This window comes from Nelusetta ayraudi, unplaced genomic scaffold (genome assembly GCF_046127955.1).
Source record: "Nelusetta ayraudi isolate G7.1 ecotype Tasmania unplaced genomic scaffold, CSIRO-AGI_Nayr_v1 ptg000100l, whole genome shotgun sequence".
Classification (NCBI taxonomy): Eukaryota; Metazoa; Chordata; class Actinopteri; order Tetraodontiformes; family Monacanthidae; genus Nelusetta; species Nelusetta ayraudi.
The window spans coordinates 522,291-548,824 of record NW_027466150.1 but is presented as its reverse complement, the minus strand read 5'-3'; the positions used below and the strand labels follow the sequence as shown (position 1 = coordinate 548,824).

Genomic DNA, 26,534 nt, shown 5'->3' with positions numbered 1-26,534 from the left:
CTCGAAGAAGCTCGACCTCCACGAGGATCTGCAGGGAACAATTGGCCAGAAGAGCACGACGGAGGACCTGCTCTGCATGTGAAGTGACGCTCCTGATGGCTGTGAGGCGTCGGTGCATGGATGTGTGAATGTTTGGTTTCCACTGTCAGTGTGTAAAAAGAGTGAATGTGACCTTGAAGTACCCAGGAGAATGAAAAAGCGATTTGGACACATATATAAATATGTATACACATAAGTGTATATTTAATGTTTCCGCTACTCCCAGATGCAGATAAACTTTTTCCCAGCTACAGGCAGCTCGACTTCACAGCAGTTTCAGCAGAAACACTTTATCTCGGAGGATTATTCCACGGTAATGCCGCCTCCTGCCCACCGCCACTCAAGCATGGAGTGGCCTCTTGTTCCCCAGCGGTTGAGAGCAATAGAAAGCAGTGGGAATTTCAGCGCAACAGAGTCAAAAACGTGGCTCCGCGGCCCTCCGCCGGGTCCTCCCTGCCTCCTGCGAGGTCCTCGCTGCCTCACAAAGCCACTGGGGGAGGTGTGATCAGTGGCGCATCAATATCCTGTTAATATTCTGGCTACTCAAGAACAGCCGTTTTTTTGTTTTTTTTTGCTGTTTCTCCACATCCCTATAATTTCCTGTTTACAATAACTTCCGATCGTTATCGTCTCGAGATGCGAGGAATTATAAAAATAGAATATTTGGCCCCGGCGCATTGATATTAGTTGCGGTTGTGCGGCGTCTGGGGGGCCTTATCTTGCTTATTGCCGTGGCCTTCGAAGTCGGAGTTTGTTTGGACGCCTGCGGGAGCAGATGGCGGCAGCGTCCACTCTGGGGTCAAACCACTCCAGGTTCAGGGGGCTCACTGAAATGTCAAAAGGGTTTCAGTGGCGTTTTGAATCGAGATTCCCTAATGGGAAAAATTCCAACTAATGGCGGTGTAGTGTTTAACATTTCTCAAAGGAAGAAGGTCTTGGTGGGCAGGGCCTTTTTGTTAGGGGTTTGGCAGGTTCTCCCCGTGTCTGCGGTTGCATTTCCATAAACCTTTTAACTGTGCATTAAGCATTATGGCTGCTGCATTGAAAAATAAACCAAATTTGCAAAAAGGTTTGCAGGCCAAATGTGCAGAATGTTGAGTGAAAATGGATTTGATGAAACATTTCTACAAAACCCTTCACAAAGGTAATTATGGTGACTGTCTATTTTGTGTACGTGTGCGTTTGTGCGTGTGTGTGTGCGTGTGAGAAGAGGCACGAGAGGAGATAAAACAAAACGAATTAAGTCTCGCAGCTCCGACCTCCAACTGAGCGCCACCTCCCCAACTTTTTGCGCCCTCTGTTTGCATTTTGAATGCGTTTTTTATTAAAAGCCGGGCGCCTCCTCGGCACGACACCCGCTCCCCTTTCTCATTTTGTCTGTGGATTAGGATTACCTGCGAAGACGCCGCTGCTAGTCTGAATGCTGTTCGGCTGAAGTTGCACTCAGAGGAGGGAAACTAACTTTGGAGATTTAGGTCCAGAGCTTGCAGGGAATATTAATATATATTTTATTTAATGGCATAGTTCCACAAGCAGAGGAGTAGAGGAGAGGTTGAGGTCGCTCCCGGTGAGGTTTTCAGTTGCGAGGAGCCGCGACAACATTTCCCAAATACATCATTCCGAGTTTTCGCTCTTCACCAGATGTCTTCACGAGTTCCCGTCAATCCATCTGGTCCCAAACCCAAACACTCCTTTGGTAAATATGCTGTGAGCACCTGAAAGTTATTTTTTTTCTTCAACAAAAAGGAGCTCGGGGAGAAATGATTTAAATATCAGACAGCTGCTCGATAAAGGAAACAAAAGCAGAGATCTCAGGACACCCTCGGCATCGCCCGGAAACCAGAGAGACTCGGCCGTGCAGCATCGTGGGAGGAGACCTTTGAGGAGGCGGCGGCGACAGATGCCACGGAGAGGCGGTTATAGGTCAGGACTCCCCCCAGCGACGCAGTTTGCCCTCCGAGGAGGAAGATGGAGCTGTTGCCGCCTTTCAGTTTCGCCGATACCCAAACAGCCTGAGCAGATGAAGCCTTCGTCATGATTTAGACCTCTTGGAATACGCCCATTCTGTGTCTGCGCTCTTCTGGGGGGCTGCGGGGTGCTGTCCGCCCGTGCGTTAATCTCATTTGTACTGGATGTATTGCTCCGCCGCATCTGTATTTATCTCAAGTGCGGGGGAGCTATTACAGCCGCGAACCGTCCCTGCAGATGAATAGCGCCTTTATGAAGACGTCACATTCATTGGATTACAATCTGTTTTACGCGCCTTAAAAAAGGCGCGCCGCCGATGCCTCCTCGCCCGTTTCGCCCGCCGCGCCCCGCTGAATTATTTAGGCCTTAAAACATTTTGCCAGCAGCAACACCCTGTCTGTAATTCCGACAAATTGCTCGCTTCCCAAAATTCATTTGCACGGTTTGCTTGTGTAAGAGGGCGCAAGGCGCGCATCCATCATGAGAGCGAGTTTGCAGTCGCTCCCGGCAGAGCTCATCAGCCGATGATCAAAAATCAGAGCGTTTCATTGTGTGTGGATTTGGCAGAGGCCAGTGATTTCCCAGGATTGATTTGGAACGTTCGTATACATCTCCGTTTAAACAAACAAAACCCCACAAACGATGAAGGGGTTAGTATGATGCCGAGCGTTGCCTCTAATTTGTCTCTGTGATTTCGGTGATGAATTTTCCCCCCGCTGTTTTGTAAATAAGTAACATTACTGGCCCGTCCGGCGACGCGGCACGGAGCCGATCGCGATGGAGAGCCGGGCAAAAGACAAAGTAGCCAGTTAATCTTCAAAAAGAATGAGGTGATTATGACGGATCACGGGCTTATTTTCCTGTAATACACTGAGAAGAACACTTGTTAACTTTATTTACACACCACTTTCGAAAGACTTGGAAAAAACACCCCTCAAAAATATTGAATGACTTCCTATTTATTCTGGAAGTAACACACGGGACCATGGTAGAAGAAAAGAAATGTCCTAAAAACAAACAAATGTTGTCCTTTCTTTTACCCTGTGGCCACAGTTTGCAATACAAGGTACTGACATTTTCCAATTTTAGACTAAAACCTTTAAAATCTAAAGGCAAGGTGTAAAGTGAGGTTCTGGTTCAGGGTAAAGCTAAAGGTTAGCTGTGTTGTGATTGGGGGAAGAGGTTTGGCAAAAAATAAATGGAATTCAATGCAGGTCCTGAGTTTGATGTCACTTCTTTTGACATCACTGTTCGATTTCTTCCTCTAAAGTTGCCCGACAAAAGACCGGTTCTGGAATTATTTGCACATGTTTTAAAACAAACATCGCATCAGTGAGTAAAATCAAATTGCTTGGCTGCGTGACTCCCATTCATGGTCAAAATAAATGAACGTGGAGCGGGAAAAAAAAAAGGATTTCCATCCGCAAGACGTCTTGCTAGAGAAGTGACAACACCGCTCAGCGAGTCGTCGAAAGGGGTTGTAATTTGCCAACGTTAAGACCACAGACTGCTGCCACGGTGCTGATTGGCTGTTCCGGGCCAAGACGCGGCGCCGCTTAAGATAACTGTCATTGCCTGACATCCCATAATGAAGTGTAGTGAACTGTGTGCCGTCTGCCGACGGCACCCGCAGCTCGGAGACAGGAGGCAAGAGAAGGAACAATGTGACCTCATTGATTACTTCCTTCGCTCAGGTTAAAGTCATTTCAGATAATTACGATAAAATTACGCTCCCAGACCGAACTGCTGAGTCGGCAGGAAACAGGGACCTCAAGGACTTTATCTTTGTAGATGGTAAAATATCATTTGACAAAAAATTTTTCTCAACCCAGTCAATTATGATAATACGCCTTGCCAGAACACATTTGTTCCATTCCCTGGAACAGCTGCCAAATCCGTTAGCATGTTAACATCGTATATAATAATAATAATGTGTTATAAAGTCGCCGGACTGATTCCAAGTTTCACAGATCTAACTGGGAAACCTATAATGTAATTCATCTGCAGCCACTTGGAATACAGCTGGACTAATCAGCATCCAGTGATGCAAACCAGTTCCTTCACATACGTCCATATGTGAACGCAACGATCGCAGACTGATGCAGAACCAAACAACCAGGACCGGCTCTTAGCAGGTATCTCAGCTGGATTGCATGCAAACCCATTTCCAGCAACCGTTGCAAAGAAAAGCCTCAAAATGACTTGACGTCATGGTGATGAACCTTCATGTGTTGCCAAGGAGGTCAGTTCAACTTAACGTTAACCTGGGTCAACCTGTGACTAAGTCAATTGCCCTACAAGGTTTTTGTTCACTGACTGATTTGGATGAGAAACAATCCGTCTTGCTCATTTCAAATGAGACCCAATGTTCGCCCAATCATATTTCGAGTTTATTTTCCTCCCCTTCAGAAATGACGGTACAGTCGGTGACACCTGAGCATCTCCGGCGCACCATCCCCAACGAGTCCCACGGCTTCCTGCTCACGTTCCCGGCAGGAAAATTGGCCGGCGGGGACCTGCGGCGCCCTCTGGAGTGAAGCGATTGTGCGGCGAGATAAAAGTGACGACAAATAAACGGTGGCTGTCAGTTTGATTGGCGCCAGATGGGCTGATAGCTTATCGGCTCGCTCGCAGAGGGGTCGAAGACGCCGAATATAAAGCTCGAGGCTCTCGAAGTAATTAAGGCACAATGCGCTAACCCCAGAACGTGCACCTGTTCTGCACCGCCCGCACGGGAAATATATTTTTTGCCGGTTTTGCCGGTTGCGGTGACACAACAAACCTCTTCCGTCTCCGTTACTAGGGCCAAAGGGGCTGAGGGATCGTGCCGCATGTACTTAAATAATCGGCGGCCCTGGATGAAAGCGAGCGCGCGGACATTTCCTAAAAGGATCTTTTCATCTTCGAAAGAGAGAAGAAGAAAATACACGAGATAGCAGGAGATGCTGCTTCTGCTGCCTGCTGCTGTCCTCTCTTTGGAAAGGACTGAAAAAATATGCTTTGAGGACACGAGGCCCCTTCAGAAGGGCAAAGCAGTCCATCACACATCCAACCGAGGCGAAGGCGAGGAAAAAAACAGGGGGGGCCCGGAGAACTCGGCGGGTGAAATGCCAGCACGGCGGACGGCGCCGCCTGGTCAGTGGCACTTGGCTTTTTAAAGTGTGACACTGCGCTGCCCCCTCTGGCTTCATCTGTGGAGGCGCGCGTCTAGTGTGGGCGCATAACGAGCCAGAAAAAAGTTGGGAGTGACAAGAGTTTGGGAACTCCGGGGAGTCGAGCGACGCCACGCTTCGCTTCGCCACACACACACACACACACACACACACGCGCACACACACACACTCAATGAGTCTCCCTTCTCAACTTCTTCTTTTTCTGCAGCTCGACATTGGCACAACGAGTGATTCCAACCAAATTGAGAACACGCACAGGGACTGAATAAGACCAGGCTGAAGACACAGGCTGGTTTTAAGGAATAAAAACTTCTAAATGGAGAGCTGTCCGCAGAGTGGTCCAGCACTTCGTTAAAACCAGGGGTCGTGTGGCCCAGCGGTCGGAACTGTCGCCACAAAGCAAGAAGGGCCGGGTTTGATTCCTTTCCAAGTTGGAGTATGCACCCCCCCGCCAGTTCCTCTGCAGCTGGGAAATTGTTCTTTGTCTTTCTCTCCCCAGCAAGCTTGGTTTTCCAGTCCGTGATGGCTGAACAGACCAAGAGCAGAATAACCCCAGGACCGGGAGCAACCCAGAGACTTTGTTTGAAATATGCAGGGCTCGTGCTTCTGGCACTCAGGACGGGATGTCAAAACGAAGCTTCTGAACGACGCGTTAAATGAATGGCGATTTAAGAATTGAATCAGGAGAAATGAAGCTGCTGGAGGAAGAAGTAGAAAAATCTCCCAAACAAAGTGGGACTCTTTCTAAGTGGGTCTTACTAGGTTGATGTGAACTTCACTGGGTCATAACAGGCAGTCCTGCTGGGATTGCATGCAGCAGTCTGACACTGTGCTGCACTCCTACGCATCTGGTTTGGTAGACTTTGTGCAGCACACACACACACACACACACACACACACACACACACACACACACACACACCGAGTGTTATCCAGGGGTTTGCGGCGTCGGAGTGCGGCGATGACTGCGGCGCCAACTCGTGATAGCACAAATTGCCTCGTGATACTTTGGGTATTTGTTAGAAACCACATGTATCATTTTTCATTGAGCGTCACTGCAATGGAAATGCTACCTGTATGTGCTCTAAAATGAGTTTTTTCCTCCGTCACCCCACCCCCACAGAATGTCACCCACACTCACGACAAACATGCCTCTGCTGAGTGTCAAGCCTTAAGCAGCCAGCTAGCTAGCCAGCCAGCCAGCCAGCCAGTAACAGGCCCAGTCAAACCTCAGCTCCTTGGTAATCCAGTCAACTCGCGGAACATGCGATCATTAGCGGCCCGCCAGAGTCTCCACCAATTACAGCGCGACGAGAGGCCAGTGAGGGGCGTGGGGGGGGGGGGCGGTCGAGTCAGTCTGGCGAGGGAGAGAGAGAGACGGAGCGAGCGAGCGAGCGAGCTTATGGAGCATGACAGTGTTTCCACACAGCAATTACAGCGGCGGAGCTGTATGGTGGCCTGGCACTGCGCCACACTATAAGTACCAACATCGATTGACAGAGAGTGCATGATGAGAGGCGGCCAGGCAGCCATGCTAAGTGAGGGAGGGGTGGCGGCGGCGGGGCGCGGTGGTGGTGGGGGGGCATTTTAAACTCGCTCCGTCGACCCCCTAACGGCGCGCGTGGCGAAATTAAAAGGCCCGCCGCTTTGTTTACGCCGTGTTTTCTCAGATCCCCCGCGAAAACCGAGAGACGGCGCGGAGGAAAAGGGAAAAAAAGAAAAGAAAGAAAAACTACAGAGGGAGAGAGACCAGAGATGAGAAGTGACAGGCCTCCCTCATTCGCAGCCTCCGCCGTCTCCGGTGACGCCCTTAATTATGGCAGTTTGGAGGCGCGGGAGAGGATGAGAAACGCAGGGCGCGAGCAACAGACAGGCGGCGGCGGCGGTGGTAGGAGGAGGAGGAGGAGGGGATAAGACGGAGAGACCGTGGAGGAAAAAAAACTACCTAGATGTGAATCAGGATGAAAAGAAAGACGCTTCAAAGGCGTTTTTTTTTTTTTTTTTTTTTTTTTCACGCTGAACAATGGTTTAGAGATGTGAACAAGAGAGGATAATATTGAATCATTTTTAGCTGATGAATTCTTTACACGGCCTAATGAATCGGTGAGGTTCTGCATTTACGAGTTATGGTTTCAGCTAAAAGACCCGTTTGAATCCAGTGAAGAACGACGCTATGAGAAGCAAAGCAGTGACTAAGAACCATTAATACAGCTAAAAGGGAAAATAACACTATTGTCCTCTGATAGATTGTAAGAACCGCTCTGTGATTCATATCATCAAATGAGAAAACCTTTTCCAAGAAGATGAAATGCAACAAAAAACATCAGCTGTTGTTTTTTTTTTTTTTTTTTCTTGTCTATTCACTGTTTAAAGCGCATCCAACTTGGGAACAAACCCAAAGCGAATCTTTAATTGACTGATCTGGATCCCAAAAAAAGGGGGGAAAAAATGGGTTAAACACTCTCCACCTACATTCGCGCGGCGCGGATCAGAGCGGCTGATACGCCGTCGGGACATGAAAGGATTCCGTGGAAAACAAAACAAAACAAGGACCTCTGATGTTTATCGGCGGCGAAAAACTTAACGGCGTTTACACTTTGGGGGCGGCGGGGCGGCGCTGGGACGCGCGTCAAGCCGGAGCACTTACGGCCAGGAGTATCTGCAGCGAGGAGTGAGCCACCTCGACGAACTGGAAGTCCATCAGGCAGCCCGATATGGAGATGTAGCGGTGGTCCTTGGGCGCCCACGACGGCGGGGGGCTGATGGGCGTCACCCTGCAGCCGGGGCCGTTCTCCATCCACCAGGAGCGATGCATGGACAGGTTGAACGTCAGCACCAGGTCGGAGTCCTGCCGGGCCAAACAAAGAGTTCCCTCATTTTCATGGACAACGTTTCAAAACTTTTCCACGACCTTGCATGGAATTTCCATGGCCGTATACCACAACCTTTAAATAAAGAATTTTCAGACTGAAAGTGTGTTATATTTGGAGATTCTGAAGAAGAAACAGCCACATTTTAGATTGCATTTAGACAGCTCCCCCTCCTTGGCTTGCCAGTGAGCTACGGTGGATACCTGGATACCTTGTCCACTTTCTACGTCATTGATTTATTTGAGGATGCCAGCATTCACCCTAATTACGAAACGCTCTGGCAGGCATCTGGATTGTCCACATCAGGCTTCTTTACAAATATGGTGGTGCAAGATGACAACTAACTGGGAGCAAGACCCTCGCTAAATGAACATTCTTTATATGAGAACCGTTCAAAGGGTAGAAGAACCAAATTACTTTTATTGGACAGCGATTATACACTTTTATTGATGTACTGGGCAGTATATTAGGTTTTTACCAAGATAAAAAAATAATAAATTAAGCCAAATATTACACACTGGACCTTTAAAAGACATGTGAACCCTGGCCAATTACCTTATGGTACTGAACTACATCGGCGGAGCTCGTCGGCTAGACTTATTCTCTTCACGTAGCCGTTGCATTGTTGTAGAAATTGAAAGTTAAAATCAAACTTGGCTACCATGAGGCTAAATCTCAGGGCGGCTTCTCAATAATACTACTACTAATAATAATAATAACAGAAAAAACAGAAAAAAAAGTTCTGGGATAGTGAGCTGCTTCCTTCTTGTGGTAAAAAATAGATCCGTGATTCATGACTTTCCAATCATCTGGGATTAGTTAGATCAGATCTAAACAGAGGGAGGGTTACGGCCAGCACACACACACACACACACACACACACACACACACACACACACACGCACATACACGTGTCCACAAAAGCTGATAATATTGAGAGGAAGCCAGCAGCAAAGCTGGAGGAGGAGGAAAGAGGAAGCCAAAAGCTCTCCAGTTTTATTTCTGTGCTTCTTCGGGCACCGGAGTCTTTGTTACGGGTCTCTATTAGGGAAGAGAGTTTTGTGCGGTGATGTCACGAGAGATGTCACTGACTTGTTAAAATCAAGGCACACTTTAATTGACCTCGTACGACTGCTAGTACTTCCAGATTTGAATTCTGGAGGTTTGGAAGTCACGTCTTAAACACTTGTTATTTTTGTTCCACAAAGACACAAAGAAAAACAGTGAACACCTCACTTAAAATCCAAAGGCCGCTCATAAAGTCCTGACGTGACCTACTTTCTTGTCTCACAGTGAAGGCAGAACCATCACTGGCCCGCCAAATAAAATCAGTGGCTTAACAAGTCATTACTGTCACAGCTAATAGAAGTTCTGGGTTTGCTTCTCAGCAGCATCGAGGAAACGCGAAACCAGCTTCGGTTCCACTTCGTTCCTTCTGAAAAACGACAATAAATCAGCCGAGATCATTTTTAGATAACCCAAATATAAATGATGACGTTCTGCAAGGAGCCGCGTGAATCATCGACCTCGTAGACGCACACGCACGACAACAAACACTAAGTCAATTAACCGCGCACATTCCGCGCTGCGCTTGTTCGCTCATGCGCCGCTGCCATTAGTGCATTAAAAGCTCTTTAATACTCCTGTTTAATGGCACGCTGAAAGCCTAAATGACTCCCGTCTCGCTTGCTAATTTTTCTCTTTGGTTATTTATCACTGGGCGTTATTAGCCGTCTCGCGGGGTTAGCCATGGGAACGTGAAATTTAAGTTCAGGGGGATGGAAGTAAATGCAATCGCTGCACTTTTGTGCATTATCCTTCAACTCCTGTCTACTTGTCGTTTAACGGCTCATCTTTATCAGCGCCATCGTGGACTTGTTGAAGCGCTACTATTGCAAGCTCCTTCAGTTTCTATCTGCGTGGCGTTTGGACCGCCAGACGTCTAATCTGAGCAGAAAAACGCTCCGGTGACTCTGACTTTTAGAGTCGTGGATGTCTGACCTTCTTTGGGGAGCCGCAACAAAATGAGAATCTTACTCAACAATCTTGTCGTGACGACTCAGGAATCAAAGGTTTCTCCGCTGCGGCGCACAGAACCGACCCGGTCAAACTTCAACAATGCTTGTTGAGCGAGATGGCGGCGCCGACGATCACATAATAGCGCAAGATGATTTTCTAGTGAATAACGCTCAGGTAAAGAAATTATTTCTTAATGGGCCTCGTCCTGACACATTAAGTGTTCAATGGCTGGTTCCTAATGCAAATCTCCTCCCTCCTCTTTGAAATATTTTCTGCTCCTAGACCATGAGGTAAAATTAATATTTTGATAAAGGGACCGTTGAATGAGAGGCCCTACTGTTAACGACACCGTTCAATGAAAGAGAAGGAAATCCTGCCTGGTTACGGCCCAGTTAGCTGCTTTGATTCACTGGCTTAACTAAGACTTGCTCATTTCTTTTGGTTGTTAAACGTTTTTAAATGCCTCATATTTCCACATGGTCACATCCATTTTCAGAAGTAATTTTTCCATTAGGGAAAACCCACAAGATGAATTCTAGGAAGCATATTTAGCCCTCTGTTTAAGCTTCTTGCTAACGCTGATGCATTTTTGGAATTCTCGTGTTTTGGAAGACAGCAGATGGAGCACTGCTCTTTATGACATCACAAAGGGCTGATTTCCAGCTCTGCGTGTGTTTTTCACCTTCTCCTGAAAAGGTGGAACCAGCAAAAGAAGCGAAGGATGGACGTTTCTCATTTCTCGAGTGCTCACCGACAGGCTGGACGCGCAAACATCGCTCCGGTGAACATTGCACGACATGGGCCTTTAATGCACTGCGCTCACTACACTACAATGCTTATTTATTCTCACCTCTCCCACTTGCACCCCGCTCTCCACTCTATCACCTCCCCTCCACACCTTCTCTTCCTCCCGTCCCTCCCTCCTCCCTTCCTCCCTCCCTCCATTAATTTATAGTGTTAGCTCTCATTCCTACAATCCTGTGCTCTCTTTCCGACGGCCCCCCCCAAACCCTCCACCACCACCTCCCGCCCCGGCATAATGAGTAAATGCCTCATTAGTGCAAAGCTCTGATTAATGCCATCTCCTCTTGTTGTGCTCTCCCTTTTAATGAGTAAAATCTCTTTAAATTTCCCCCCTCGTTCCTCCCCCTCTGACATCATTCTTTGCCGCTCGGTCTCCCGCCGCCGCTCGCCAGAGCTCCACTTCCACTCCGCCTTCCCCTCGTTCCCTTTAGCTTCTTTGCCATTCCCGCTGCCTTCCCACCCGCCTGCCGCTCCCGCTCCGGAGCGCCGCCGTCCCTGTCAATGCGTCTCTAATGAGCCTCTCCAATAAACACACACAAACACAAAAGTAATTAAAAAAAAAAAAAGAGCCGAATTTGAGGAAAAACGTCGTGGACGGGGGAAGCGGAGGAGGACGCAGGCCTGAGTGTGCGGGAGACACGGGCACAGGCAAGAGGGGTCAGCTGGAGTAACCCACTTGTGGAATGCGGGAGCAAAATGAGTGTTACTTAAATTAAGACACAAAGTCAGTGTGCAAGTGTGTAAATCCGCGCCGCTTTTGAAAAATACATGGCAGTTCTATCTTTCACGCTTCAGGAAGGCAGGCAGGAAGTCAATGATCGGAAAACACAGTGGATCAACAAAATGCAGGTGTACTATAAATACCTGCATTTTGTATGAAACCAGCAGTTTGGTTTGTTATTATCCCTTTTTAACAATCAACCCAATTTTCCACTTCTGGGCAAACACAAGCAGGTGAGAGGTATTTAAAATACATACATGATCACACAAGTTGCTTATTGGAACTCTAGAGATCACCAGAAAAAACTAAACAAAACAAAAAACTAGCCCTCTGTTTACAGTCAGCCATGTGTGGTGACAATGGTTTCCAGTTGACTAGGACCGCGCCTCGTGTTCGTGTTGCTCCATGGAACCACGTCCGCTCTGCTCTTGCTTTCCACTTGACCTTCTTTGCCCTTCACCCTTTCCCTCCCTCTCTCTGTCTCACTTCTCTGTTTTCCTTTGTCTTCCAGTCCCATGAGATAAAAACCAGTGAAGAGAAAAAAAACATTCCCTCACATGCTCTGATGGTTCACAAAGGAGAGAAAGTGGCCTCGCTTGGGGCTAAATAAAAACGGGAGCATAAAAAAAAGGCAATTTGACAAAAATGGTGAGACATGAAAAACTGGAAAACTAACGGAATCTTCTTGTTAACAAAAATAAGTTTTTTTCATTTTCATTTTCATTTTCTGTTTTCAAATTATTTAACTGCCAAACAACAGATAGCTTATTATGATATAAGGGAAAAAAAATTTTCTCGTGGATATGAAACAATGCATTATGATCATCAGAGTAACATTGTCCCCGTTAAAAAAAAAGAAAAAAAGGAAAGAAAAGATTTGCCGGCTCGTCTTGCTGAACACAACTGGACACACAACCCGCCCGCCGCAACTCCCCCTCTGCAAACACAGCCTTTGTTCAGCACCATGGACAGCAGCCGCGCAGCTCCAAAACCTATCAAGGCTTATGTCTACATGCCTCCCGAGACTTTAGGAGTGTCCTGACCCTGGTAGTGGGGCACCAGGCTGATACGTCAGTGGGCCGCGGTCAACTGTGGTCATCTAGGGTAGAATTCACCCACTCCAACCATTTTTTTATGGCACAAAAATGTAAAGAATTTGCTTGGCTTGCTGTTGGCACGAGTTGAAAAGACGGCAAACAGACCAATTACATCTAGAATATGCTTGTCATGCGATCAGTGACTGTCCGGGAAAAATGCAGTGACGATATATATTGTGACTAATGTACAACCGACTCAACCTTTCACTTTATTTAGCTCGCCCTCAGTGTGGAAGCTGTTATCTTCCCTTTACCCCCCACCCACTTCCCGCTCCGTTGTCTTTATATGTCATTCGCCGTGTGTTATTCCTCCCCAGTACCATCCGTCATGGGGAACTCCCCCCCTCCCGACCACCACCACCACCACCACCCCAAACCGCCACACACACATTGTTTGGCTGTAATTTCCCAGGGGTGTTTGATGAGGCCTTAACCCATCATGCCGAAAGCACTTCTCCGCTATCAGATTTGTCGGGGGGGCCGGGGAATTGTTTCATTGCGCGCCATGGGCGGTGGGTAAAAAAAAAAAAAAAAAATTAAGTCCATTCCAGATCTCAACCCTGACCGTAACCACTCCAAACCCATTACCATCTCCGGGCAAATGCCTCAGCATCACCATTTTTGCCCCCCCCTCCCCCGGCCATCCCACTGCTACCATTCCCACCCTTGAAAACTGGAGGGCCAATTATCCTGAGACCACTACCAGACCCCAGGTGTGAGCCAAAAGTGCCTAGAGGAAGAGGGGTGGGGGGCTGTGGGGCTAATTCAGGCCTTCAATGGGTTAATTAGTTCATTTGAAAAACCCACGAGCTACACCTGCCCCGAGATGGAAGTCTAATAAATCAAAGCCTGTCATTTATTCATCTTGTGATAATGGAAAAAAAAAAGGATGTGTATTAATGCGTCTCCAACCGGTGACTTTCAATGTCATGAACACAATGTATCCGGCACACTACAGATGTACTTTAATTCCCGCCGACCGTGTTGTTGCTAATGAGGAGTCGGTGATGTGGAGGCGACGCTGGTCAAAACGCTGCGGCGGCGGCAGGAACCTCGCGGTTTGCTTCCAACTGAAAGTCTTCAGAGTCAATCGCGTGCGTTTACAATTTAAAAAAAAAAAAAGGGGAAAAAAGGGCCCGTCAGCTCCTGCTGCGCGGACTCGGCTATTGACAAGAGTCAATAAAGATTCATTTGAAAGCCCTGCAGCGGGGTTTGTTTACTGGCTACGGCGCTAACAAGGCAGAGGCTTGTGCTGTCATGTGTGGCCGCACCTGCTGAGGACCTGCTAACGGCTCGTTTGCGGTCCTGAATTTACCGCTTTATTTTTTTTTTACCCCAGATAGAAACATCGGCTGCGCTTTTTTTTTTTTCTCTCTTCCTCTCGTCCAATTACCCCTGCCGCAGCCGGCAACGCTTACATCACAATCAAAGCTCGTCCGTACGTTGGAGCAGTTCCGGCCGCAGTTTTTAAAACAATCAAATCCATCGACTGCAGCGTGAAGCTGGAATCTGTTTTATTCAACACGTCCGTGTTTTATTTTTATTCATTCCTACTAGGTCTTGGCATTCGTTCTCTGAAACGGTATGTGCCAATAAATAGTAATAAATTTAGTCTGGCCACTCAAATCGGCTGGCAGGAATGTCTCACCAGACGTGTGTTTGGATTGCAGGGAGGCAACTTGATGCGACCATTCCAGCGACTTGATCCACTGATCAAACACAGTCTGGGCTGAAAACAGCTTAGCAGCTGCATGCGGAGCGTTTAAACCACAACAAACATGGTTCAACCTATTGGAGCCTCTCAGTCATGGACTCCAGACGGGAGAAAACAGAACTGAAGGAACAGTTCCCCCGTAAGTTAAACATCTCCAATTCATTAACACCCTCTTTTTGGATGGAGACGCCCATCCACGTAACCACGCTGAAGTTTCACAGATGTATGAAAAAAAGTCGGAGCGACAGCCGCAGACACCCGAATGGGAAAACACCGCACGTCTCGGCGGCGCTCGTGAGGTGAGTTCCCCTGTCTGGATGACAGTCTGGCATTTCAATTGGACTGCACCGAAACATCACTCGGATATAAAGTTGATACGGAAGGAGGGAAAGAATCTGATGTTTATTTGTTTATTTCAAAACGATGACACAACCGGGACCCGGCGTCTCACATTTGTCTTCACAACTTTGGAGGCAGACTGGCAGCCGAATAGCACCTTTTTCGTGAAAATGTTGCAGAACGTCCCCGACGTCGGGCTTAATTTGTCAAACCTGTTTCTATTAACTATGATTTGAGAGAGACAAAAAAAAAATAAATAATAAAAAACACCTCAGGCCGCTGTCCATACTTTATTGCGAATCGGAGGGACGCAAAATTTGGCTGTTTTTTGGTTAGGTTTTTTTTTTTTGTGGCGAATGCTCCGCGGAACGCCTCCACCTCACCGCGGCTGTCAGAGAACTCGGAGAAGTCTCGCTCCGGTTCCTTTAATCACCGGCGTCACTGGATCTCTGCTGGAGAGCTCGAAGGGAAGAGCAGAGTGATTTATACTCTCGCTGAGATAAGGATCGCGGGTGTGTGTGTGTGGGGGGGTTGTGGGGGGGGGGGTCACGCGGTCAGATGAACAGTCGTACGATATCAAGCACACGAGTTCAGACGGGCGAGTTGTGACGAACGGGCAGCAGCTCCCCAGCAGGAGCCTGCCGTGTGTCGGCCGCAGCCTGGGACTGAGTGTGAACCCGACTCTCTCACTTTTTTTTTTTTTTTAGCACCAACCAACTGCGCATATCTTCTTTTTCCCTCCCTCCCTCCCTCCCTCCTCGGAAAGACGCATCCATTCCATCCCGGTTCGCTTTCATCCCGTTGCATGTCGTCCTCGACTCCTCCGTCCGTCTGAGCCTCCGTCTGGCCCCGCGATGCCTCCATACCCTCAATCTTTCACTCCTCTTTAGTCTCCTCAGCTCCTCTTTTTTTCTCTTTATTTATTGTCAACTTATCCATCGTGCAACCACTCCTCCTCCTCCCCCACTTCCCCCCTCCGGACTGAAATGTGACGCCTGGACGGGTTCGGAATTCAAAAACCGCCGCATGACGGGGACTGTTTGGATTTGGCGAGTGCACACGCTGCTAGTATCCCTTCTCCCCCTTGTGGTAGTTTTCTTTATTGTCCCTCCCACTGGCTGATTGAATAAATCCAGTCCTCGCGGAGCGAAACGGACGCAGAGACATCCCCCGCACACACACCACAACCAAGCCCCTCCCCCTCCCACCTTTGTGTCAAATGACTGACAGCCGAGTGCGCCGCATGTGTGTGCGCACGCATGTGTGCGTCATCCAACACCCAGAGGGCGGCTGCATCTTTTATAAGTCACGGTGGACGACTGACAGTTACCAGTCTCACACACCGTGTGCGCGCGCGTGTGTGTGTGTGCTGGCGACACAGTGACAGCTCTCTACTCTCTCGCCGTGCCGTCTGCTCTCCAAAACGTGTCATGAGAAATCTATTTTTTCGGAGATTCACTCTTTGGCGCTTCAGACCGATCGTTCGCCCGCCGCCAACTCTCGGGGTTCGAACCCGAGGCGCGTGGAGTCATGTGGCCTCCATGTCACCGCAGGGAAGGAAAAGAAAAACAAGAAATAGCCAATCTAGAAAAGACGAGACGTGATGATGGCTAAACTTTTTGTTGTAAAACGTGGGATGGTGCAATTTATCGCTCTGTAAACGACGTTTAATTAAGTCTCTTGATAGAAACGTCTCTGCCGAAGCAAATATGCTGTGTGACGTCTCGTTAGAAGTGAGAGATTAATTTTTGGTGCTAATCAGGAGAAGATTGATATTGATGGGCTTCTAAATGGTGAGCTAGGTTAGCTAGGTCCCACACAGCACCATCTTAGCTGGTTATTAGGTATTCCAGATTGTGAACAGGAAGTTCAATATGGTCCTCTTCTACTACTACCGGTTTCTTTAGAACAAAATGGACACAGACGGCTCTGATGACGGCACATCTTTACTGCTGACGCCTTGTTAAGAAGTGCCGAGAAGAGGCGGGTCAGCTGGGCGCCGGATTACAAAGCGATTGAACCGAGCAGAACTGCCGGGCAGGCCCGGGAGCGTGGGTCGACCTAAAGTTTATTTTGTTAATAACTCCCACCCCGCTGTAAAAGTTCAAAACATGGCTAATGAGGCATCACGCTATGAGTCGCTGCACCGTGGGCGTGGGCTAATGTCAGCGAAACCTTCTCCGCCGGGGTGCCTCACCAAAACGACACTAACGATGTCTCATAGGAGCCGTCGCTTCATCACTCGGGATTATCTGCTCCGCCGACGTCCGTCCATCTGGCGGCCCCAACTTCCCCTGGACTCGGCGCCGAGGCCGAGGGTGAGAAACTCTGACTCGTTATCTTCTGTCCTTTCGCTCTCTCTCTCTGTCACCTGCCTCCCTCGCCCAGATTCCATTTCTCCTCGTCCAGGCGAAATGTCAATGCGGGCGCGCGGAAAGTTTAATAACCTTCAGCTCCTCGCCCACTGACTTTCTTTTAATTATGACGCGGAGAACATTTGAGCCCGGTGTTGAACAGTCTGCATGGGAGAATTTGCATGCCGGGACTGACACAACTCTAAAGAAATGTGTTTGAAAGGCATTAAAAAGTCGTTAGACTCTCGCCAACCTTCAGTCTTCACGTCGCACCCAGACTCCAGTGCAGCAGCTTCTTACAATGAGAACAGCGGACTTAGCCCTCTGTTTACGGCGACGACGGGTTTTAGCTTCCTGATCATTCTTTTGTTGGCTAGTCCTCGTGTTTAGGAGGAGGTAAACACCTGGCTGAGAGAATAGAGAATAGCAGTGCCCTTTGTGACATCATTGAGGCCTACTTTCTACCGCTAGGACATAAGTGAAAGTTGGGTGTTTCTCGTTTTTGGGGAAAATTCCTTAACATTCCAGCAGCACAGATGATTGATTATAAGAAATCATAGAGCAATCATTAACATTTTTTAAAGTAGGGGACCGTTAAACATGTTTGTTGTCTCTGCTTGCAAAATCTTCTTGTTTTTTAAAACAACGTCCGAGTTTTTGCAAAGTCAGTTTTTATTTCAAACTCAAAAGTGACTTTTGTTCAAAAGGCGTGAGCCAGTGATAAGGCTGCATAAATCAAAAGGAGGCTGTCCAAGCACATCTTCTCGCACAAACAGAGATGCTGCAACGTCGGTAATGAAGAAAAATGGAGTCTGTCAAAATCACTTACTTACAATGACCCAAAAATAACTGGGCTGAGTGTATAAAGTAATGCATTAAATTGGCACTCATTCTGAGGGCCAATACGTGAGGCTGCACTGTGAAACGCTATTGACCATAAATAGAAGCAATTTCTCATAGAGGGGGCACATTTCCTCCGGTCTCAATATTGGAGATGTAGAGGAGGGCAGAGAGATGGAATGAAATTGAAGGGAGAGAAGGGGAAATAAAGCGAGATGGAAAGCGAGCAGGAGACAAATTTCGCCGGGAACGTCATAAAAAAGCGAGCAGCGAGGGAAGAGCGAATCATGCGGAGGTGAAGCGGAGGAAGAGGAGGAGAGGGAAAGACGGCGGCGTCGGAAGAGCAACGCCGCTAAACTCGTTAACGCGTCGTTCGCCAGGCTGCAATGTTTTCACGCTGCGTGACGCTCCACGAGATGAGACTTTTCGCCCCGACGGGCCAATCAAGCGGCGGAGACCTTGTCATGTGGCTACCACAAGGAACCGGCAAAGGAATGAAGAGAAGATCTCAGGAATCACTGTCAATTAAGCAAGGAGGAACCAAGACAAAATCCTAGCAGTTTATTCTGCAAACCCGTGTTTGCCAAACATTTTGTAGATGAACTGTTTTTTTTCTATCTATCAAACAATTTTCTACTATTCTGCAAAATATTCATTAAAAATGTGCATTAACAGGCTTTTTGGACACTTAGTAATACATGTTTTTTCCCCATTGTAGGCAAACAATCAATAACATAACCTCTTGTATGCAAGTTTGAATGCAACATGTAGGGTCTCTGCTGAGGTAGGAACAGGGTTTTTGGCCCCCGGATGACAGGCCCAAGTGGTGGCAGTTAGCATTTTGGGTTGGGTTAGGAACACAACAGATGAAGTGGACAGCTGCGATCCCTATTTAGGTGATCAAGCCCTCTTGGTACGAGGTGTCTGGGCCAATCCCGACTCCGCCGCCGTGCTGCCAGGACACCGCGTCACTGCATTACACTTTGGCACGGCGGAAAGTCTTGTCGGAGGTTCTTTGTTCTTATCACCAACCTGAAGCCCTCCGTGTTTTACAGCGCGAGGGTGACTCCCGTCGTAATAACAGCCCCCTGGGGTCAGTAAATAACGCCGTGCCGGGTGATGCCTCCGTTTCCTAAAACAGCAGCTGGTGAATTTCCGGTAAGTGGGTCAAGGCTGACGCGCCCTTGAGTCGGGGGCTGCGCGCGAAACTGTTGCGGCCATAAAATGCAAGCTGCTCGGCATCTGTTCCGCGGGCGAGCTTTACCCTCCGATTGGACGGCAGGTAATTGATAACGGTAAATTCCCGGTAATTAAGGGGCTGCTTTGAACCTCGTTAGACGTCGCACAGGAACAACAACCGACGGCCGTAGAAAGACGCACATTAGATCCTGAGTTGCTCTCTGTTTTCCGTTCACACCGCGCGGCTATTTAGCTTAACGAGCTCATAGCGTCGAGACGCGTCGAGCGTGTGTGGCTCCGGTAGGAAGATATGTGGTGGAAAAGCTGCTTTTTCCCCACATTTTTTGTTTCTCTTTGAAATGACACACCATCGAGCCTAATCAGCCGTAATCAACCCTCCGCATTATCTGATTTCACCATTTCGCTGGGGCACTAATTGCGCCTAATTAGCTGCCCAAGTTATAATCACTATTGAAATTCAACAAATTCCCGAGTCCAAACCTTTGTGACGCTCTTTTCGCAGCTCTCATAAGACCGCGTCCGGGACGGCTGCTGTTTACAAGCCTGAGGTGACTTCCTGTTTTTGTGTGACTAAACCCCGCCCACACCGGTCGCCGCTGATTTGCCCTGTCATAATCTGGCTGACTGAAGAGGGGGGGGGGGAAACGAATCAGACGGGACGTTTTCAAGATGGATCCGTCCGCTTGTCTTCATGTTTTATAAATTTGGAACGACGTGCAATTCCGTCTGTGCTGTCAGTGTGTGTTACTTCCCCTCCTTCACTTTCTCTCTTCCCAGTCTGACGCCGCCAAACCAGGAGACGGTTTCTGACAGGGTCCTGGCCCCAGTGGTCATCGCGGATGAATTTTACACAAAAGCTACGATGAAAATGAAGCGATTCCCTCGTGCCAGAGGTGACAGGAAGAAAGCTGATTCCAGCAACTTTGCTCTCAAAGTGAAGAGATGATTACTCAGCAGTGCAGAGGGCCGGGCGGTCTGGGGAACAGATCCCTCAGCGATGGTGTCACTACTTTCATTTTGGAAGTTATGTCGAGTTCAGATGCTGGCTGAAAGTGGCTCAATAGTGTATAACAATCTCCAAGTCTCCAGTAAATTAGTGACTGACACTGGAAAAATAGGTGCGTTTCTCTAAATAAAAGGCAACAGAAGATGTACAGACACATTTGCGGAATTAGGAAAAAAAATTGTTTTCTTACCCTGGACAGATCTCCAACCTCCAGGTAAAAACAGATGATAAAAACATTCCAGGTCATCCACATGACCAGCCAGGCTGCGTACTGCACAGAGAAAGAAGAGGAATGTAAATAATCAATTAAAAAAATAAAAATCCTATTTGTGTCTTGCAAGTGTTCCTACTTGTAACCGACTTGTATATCCCCAGAAATGAGAAAAGTCCATCCTTTTCCCCTTTGCTGTGGCAATCAGCCCTTTGTGATGTCATAAATGGAACTGATCCAGTGTTTCTACTGCCGGCTGTTGTAAACAGAGGGCTGAATGAGCTGTTTTCTGGAGGGTTGGATAGTAAAACCTACATAATATTGAAATTCAAACCAGATTGAATTGAATCAGATTCAAGCTAGCTGTGTTTGTGTGTGTGTGTGTGTGTGTGTGTGTGTGGGTGGTGTTTCACCTCAAGCCAAAATAGGCTGAGACTAAACTGAAGTTTCACATTTTGTTTTCTTATCGTGTGTGCCTGCATACGTGCAGGTCGTCGCCGAGGTCAACGCAGTTTGCATGTTGTGCAGGAGGAGCGCAGAGCTCGCAGCTGTTGTGAGAACTTAATGCAGCCGTCTCAGGCAGAAACGATATTTTTCATGAAATCTCCTGCAGTCAGAAAGAAGCTCTTTAAATTTTATTGGACTTGTTATCCTCCAACTCGATGCCACGCGTCTATACACCATGTTAGGCGTGTTAGTGAAGCAAAGTTATGTAACATTTGGATGAACCAGCAGCCATCTCCTCCCCACCACAAAGGGGAATACGAAATAATGATTTTTTTTACATTTGAATATAACAAAGAGCAACATCAGAGAAAGACTAAGATCTGTGTGGAGAAGAGTTCAATATTCACTGCAGTGATCAATAAATGAACACTGACTTTTTAAATAGGATTTCTTGATCAATGTGACTTTTTTTCTGTTTTCGCGCTTGCGAGAGAGAGAGAGAAAGAGAGAGAGAGGGGAAGAAATAAAGGAGTGTCAGAGAGTGTGAAACTCACCCCGGTGACGTATCTCGGCCTGAACTGGATGGTGCCAAACAGGCCGAGGATGACGACGATGATGTGGACGAAGTTGGTCAGGATGGGAGCCCACTGGTAGCCCAGGAAGTCGATCACCTGCCGCTCCAGCACGCTGACCTGGTGGAGGACAGAAGAAGCAGAAGATGAAACTTTTCCTCAACATGAAACCATAAGATCTGAAAGGAGATCTATTAAAACTCCAGCGCTCGCTGTCGGCTCTGCTGTAAAACTCTCCTTCTTTTTTCTTTTTTTAAAGACTTTCTTAAACTTCACCCCAATTATAACTTGAATTTGTATGTATGGAGGCTTGACGAAAAGAAGATCCAGAGGCTAATCAAAGATGCAGTTACAATCAGCGCTGCCACCGTGATAAAGTCAACTTGTCGCTGTTATCTTTGCATTAGTCAAGGCTCCCAGGGCTGTCTGTGTGTGTGTGTGTGCGCGCGCGTGTGTGTGTGTGTGAATGCGTGCGTGCGTAGGCTTAATATCATTCTGCCCCCACACTGAGCCATTTGATGAAGTCAGTCCAGCGTGCAATATGGCACTGCTAAATATATAACCACACACGCGGTAAGTAGATAGACAGATTTCATTAGCGGGTTGTTTTGCTTTGTTTTTTTTTTTGTTGTTTTTTTCCGAGCGAGGAGGACGAGGAGATTGCGGGGAAAACCACGCGGAGAGACTCGCCGGGCACATCTGAGCTGCATCGCAAACTATGTGCCAGTTTATTCCAGTGGGAGTATTTAATGCCATCAAGTCGCAAAAAACGGAGATTGGATTGGATTGGAGAATGGAGAAGTGTCATTATAGATAGATAGAGACATAGAGAGATGGATGGATAGATAGATAAATGCATGGATGGATGAATGGATAGATGGATGGATATAGATGGATGGATGATGCATGGATGGATGGATGGATGGATGGATGGATAGATGGATGGATGGATGGATGGATAGATAGAGAGATAGACAGATGGATGATAGATACATATGATAGATTCATAGATAGATGATCGATGGATGATAGATTGATAGATACAGTAGATGATAGATAGACGGATGATAGATGGATGGATGGATGGATGGATAGAGAGAAGGATAGATAGACAATGCACACAACCATGCACTAGATAGACACGTGACATGAATTCTGTATGAGTCTGTGTGTGACACTCCAACATATGTGCAAGCGCCCATGTGCTGTGTGTGTTTGTGTGTGTGTTTGCGTGTCAGGGGCAGGTCTGCTGTGTTTGCACTTGACAGCACCTGCTGTCCTTGGACACATTGGGCTCAGCTGGCGTCACAATGTGTGAGTGTGTCTCTGCTGCTGCCATGTGTGCACTGTGTGAAAAACGTGCATGCGTGTGTGTGTGTGAAGGAGAGAGAGAGAGAGAGAGAGAGAGAGAGAGAGGGAGAGATCTTTCTTCCCCTCGCCCTCGCTGGACAGGCTCCGGCCGTCCCTCTCTTTTCTTGTCGCATCGGCCGCATCGAAGCCTGTAAACATTTATATTCGCATCGCTAATTGCCGACCGCCGCGCATAAACAGTTTTTTTTTTTTTTTTTGCATGCGTACGCATAAAGGCACACGGGCCATTATGGGGCCGCCAGAGGCCTCCTCGCCCATTACAGAGGGCCTCTGGGGGGACCCCCTCTTTTATCACCGGCGGTCCCGAGCAGCCCTTGCACAGCTGGGACGCGCCCGGGCGTCCCACCCCCTTCGAAAAAAGAAGACGGCAAATCACACGCAAACAAAAAGTGCAGCGGGAGAATGTGACAGGACGGATAAAGAAGTAGTTTCAGCTCTGGAGGCAACAGCAGTATTGATTTCTCACGGTTATTAAAACACACATCCTTAAGGATCATTCAGGGGAAAAAATAACCCCCGTTTCTCCCCCGCCTTCCTCTTCCTTACGACTGCTTATTGTTCCAAGTCGCTTTATTACGGAGGCCCATAAATTCAAGCCGGGTACCATCTGCTCGTCCGCGCCACACTCGACTTCTGATTGAGAGGTTCTCATTCCGTGGCTCCGGGTGCCAAAAAAAAACAACCCAGGAACTATAGGCACCGCGGCACATCCCTCCTTGTAATCTAGAGCTCCCAAAAGAGCCGCCAGTAGTGTTTCCAGCAGGATTGATTCGTTTTGATCATGAGCTGCATCTTTAAACACACCGCGTCACTTCTTCCCTCTGCCGCAGATCGAACCTCCGCTTGGGTTGACGAGATTCTTCAAATGTTCTGAAGTTTTACGCCGCCATGTTTTTTGTGTTTTTTTTCCTTCTTCATAAATTCCAGAGAAGTGAAGGTCTCTTCTTGGCATGGCGATAGATGGCCAGCCGACAATCTATCACAGGAAGCAATAACGCCAGCCTCTCAGTTAATCGCTCCTTCAAAATCTCACTCGTGATGGCTGAGCTTTTAACGCTATTGGACGGAGAAATGGTTCTAAAAAAAAACCCAACAAAAAACAACGAGGCAGTCAGCTGTAACCATGTTTAATCTGGGTATTTGTTGTGTATGCAGTTGTATGTCTATGGCCGTTGCATGCATTATGTGCAAATGTTTATGGCCGATACGTGTGCAAGAATGTAAATATAGTTATTTTGTGTGTTGTTGGATTATATGGTTGTACTATTTATGTCAATTGTTTGTATTGTTTTGGGGACTACGGATGAAAATTAGCAGCAGTGCTAAGTCTGGCGTATTTACAGTGAGAACTCATGTACTCAGTGTTCATTAATATGTACTGTCTCATCTAAATAAACTCATAAATATAAATATAAGATTCAAGGTAGATAAATACACTTAATGTTTGCTAGAATAAAAAATGAATTCAAGGAGCAAAAGGTTTTCTTGGGTTGCTTGTCCGGCTCGCTGGCAAATGTAAATTTTTTCTGTTATTCCAGCTTCCTTTTGCGAGTATCACACAAAAAAACAACTCCGATGGGATGCGGGAAGGACGTCAGACACGTCTTTTAAGGACACGACCGGGGAGACACACCAGCTGCTCGCAGCTGCTGATGAAATCATCCTCAGGGACGTGACGGACCGGGGAACGGGCTTTGATGCTGCGGAGAGACGCGTTGACTCCACTTCCTTCCCAAACAGCAACACGTGCTAGTTGAGGGATGTATTTTTCTGTTACGTCCGGCCTGATTATAATGATCGCGACAACGACGACCACAAGGGGTGCGTTCAGCGAGGCGGAAGGAAACGAAAGGAGGAGGCCTCCGGGGGGTTAGTTGTCGCAAGTGAACCCATCGAACACATCCTCTGAGGAGAGGAGGACCCGCCCACGTTGCAGGCAAAAGGTCATGGGGGTAATCAAAGAAGCTCAGAGGTGGCACGGCGCCCGGCGCGAAGGGGAGGGAGGGAAGAACACGGAGAAGCCGAAGGGATTTGAGAATTGTGTCCTTAGTGAGTCGCCTCCTTGGTGTCACTGGAGGAGGACGTGGGGGGCAAAAATGGCTCCCAATCTCATAAAGACTGGAAAACAGTGCTTTTCTATTTATTTATATATCAAATAATATTCTATTAGTGCACTTCTGTGTTCATAATGTGAACAGACGTAGCCCAATAAGCTGATTTCAGGCTTGTTGAGATCATCAGCACCAGCCGGCGGACGGCACCCTCATCCATTTACCAGTCAGTCCCCCCTCTAAACCCGCAGCCAGCCGAGCGTTGGGAAGAATGAGATCACAGATTGGATTGGCCTCAGGTTTTCGCCCACAAGGACGTAAATGGAAAAGCCAATAATATGATTACGTTTATAAGTATCGAAAGAAGCAAAAGTTGCTCCACCTGTTTTCAACATTATTCAACCTCAGACTGAGCAGATATTGGACACGCTCACGATGCTTGCCTTGCTAACATATCTATTGTACATTGATATGTATTGTGCTCAGGAAACGGCTGAATTTGAAGGTCCCACATTGTGGAAAAAGCAGACTTTCTCACAATAATATAGGAACAGGAATGAGAAAAGTCTTGTTCCACGTTCCACTTTTCAGATTTTGTGTGCTAAAACACTATTTGTGATGTCACAAAGGGTACTGACAGCACTCCCAGGTCTTCCCGAGCTAGGTCTTGGCTCAGCGCTCTTGCGACCCCATTGTTTTCGTTTCATTCCGAACACGTTGAAGGTCAGACAACGCATCAAGCAGGAAGCTAAAGCCTAGCATTTAGGCAGGAGGCCGCAAACAGAGGGCTAAACGTGCTGTTTTCATAATTTCGGATGGCAAAATGGAAGAAAATCCACCACGTGTCATTTTATTGGCATTTGCATTCTAAGCAGAGCTCGCAGACCTCGGGAAGCTATTTGTCCTCCTCAAAAGGAGCGAAACCAGGAGCGAGAATCCATTATTTTTCTCGGACATGCAGACGGCGGCGGCCATGTGACCGGCGTGCGGCACCGCGGGGTGGAAGGGAAGCGTCTTTTCATCTTCAAGAGAGGAGGAAGAATGGGAGATAGAGGGTAAAAGGGCCGAGGGGACAGAGAGGACGAGATGAGATGGGGTGGGAGAGGGAGAGGGGTAGAGGGTCCGGCGAGATGAAGAGAGGTGATGAAGATCCGACACTTCCTGAAAGAAGGAAAGAATGAAATAAAGAAAGAGGGACGAGACGGCGGGGCGAGCAGAGAGACGCGTCCCCCTCCGACTCTGACCGCCTTTTCTTTCTCTGCCGTCTTCTCATTTCACCTCCTCTTTCATCTCGCCCTCCTCCTCCTCTTCTTCCTCTGCCTCCGTCCCTCCTCTCCTGCATATTTAATACGCGTTCATCTGTTTCCAGATCAGTCGTGTCATAGAACAACAAATTACCTCATCCGCCTCCACTCTGCGCTCACCCCACCTCTCTCTCTCTCTCTTTCTCTCCTCCGTCACTGCACCTTCTTCTCCAGCTGCCCCCTTCCTCCTCCTCTATGCCGTCAGCCTATTATCTCCTCCCCTTCCTCTCCTCTTCATCCACTCCCCCCTCGGTTCCTGCCGTACTCGGGCTGAGACTTTTTATTCCCCCTCGCCGCTCAGTTTCTTTGTGACCTTTTCAGAAAAAAAAAGAAGAAGAAAACTGCTGATCAAATCCCGCCGCTCATCCCGCTACGGACGGGAAAGGGGAAGAAAAGACGGAGGCGCGAGGGAAGGAAGATTAGGTCGGATGAAG

At 47.9% G+C, this 26,534-nt stretch overlaps 1 protein-coding gene across 2 annotated transcripts in view; it reads right to left on the bottom strand.

Moving 5' to 3' along the window:
• The window catches only part of nkain2 (sodium/potassium transporting ATPase interacting 2), a 72,730-nt gene that overhangs the window by 16,743 nt on the left and 29,453 nt on the right, over positions 1-26,534 (bottom strand). For both annotated transcript variants that reach the window (XM_076048391.1, XM_076048390.1), the window contains exons 2-4: positions 21,357-21,494; positions 20,335-20,415; positions 7,828-8,028 (exon numbers count right to left, since the gene is read on the bottom strand). In XM_076048391.1, the coding sequence (XP_075904506.1) occupies positions 7,828-8,028; positions 20,335-20,415; positions 21,357-21,494 (420 nt within the window). The remainder of the gene's footprint in view (positions 1-7,827; positions 8,029-20,334; positions 20,416-21,356; positions 21,495-26,534) is intronic.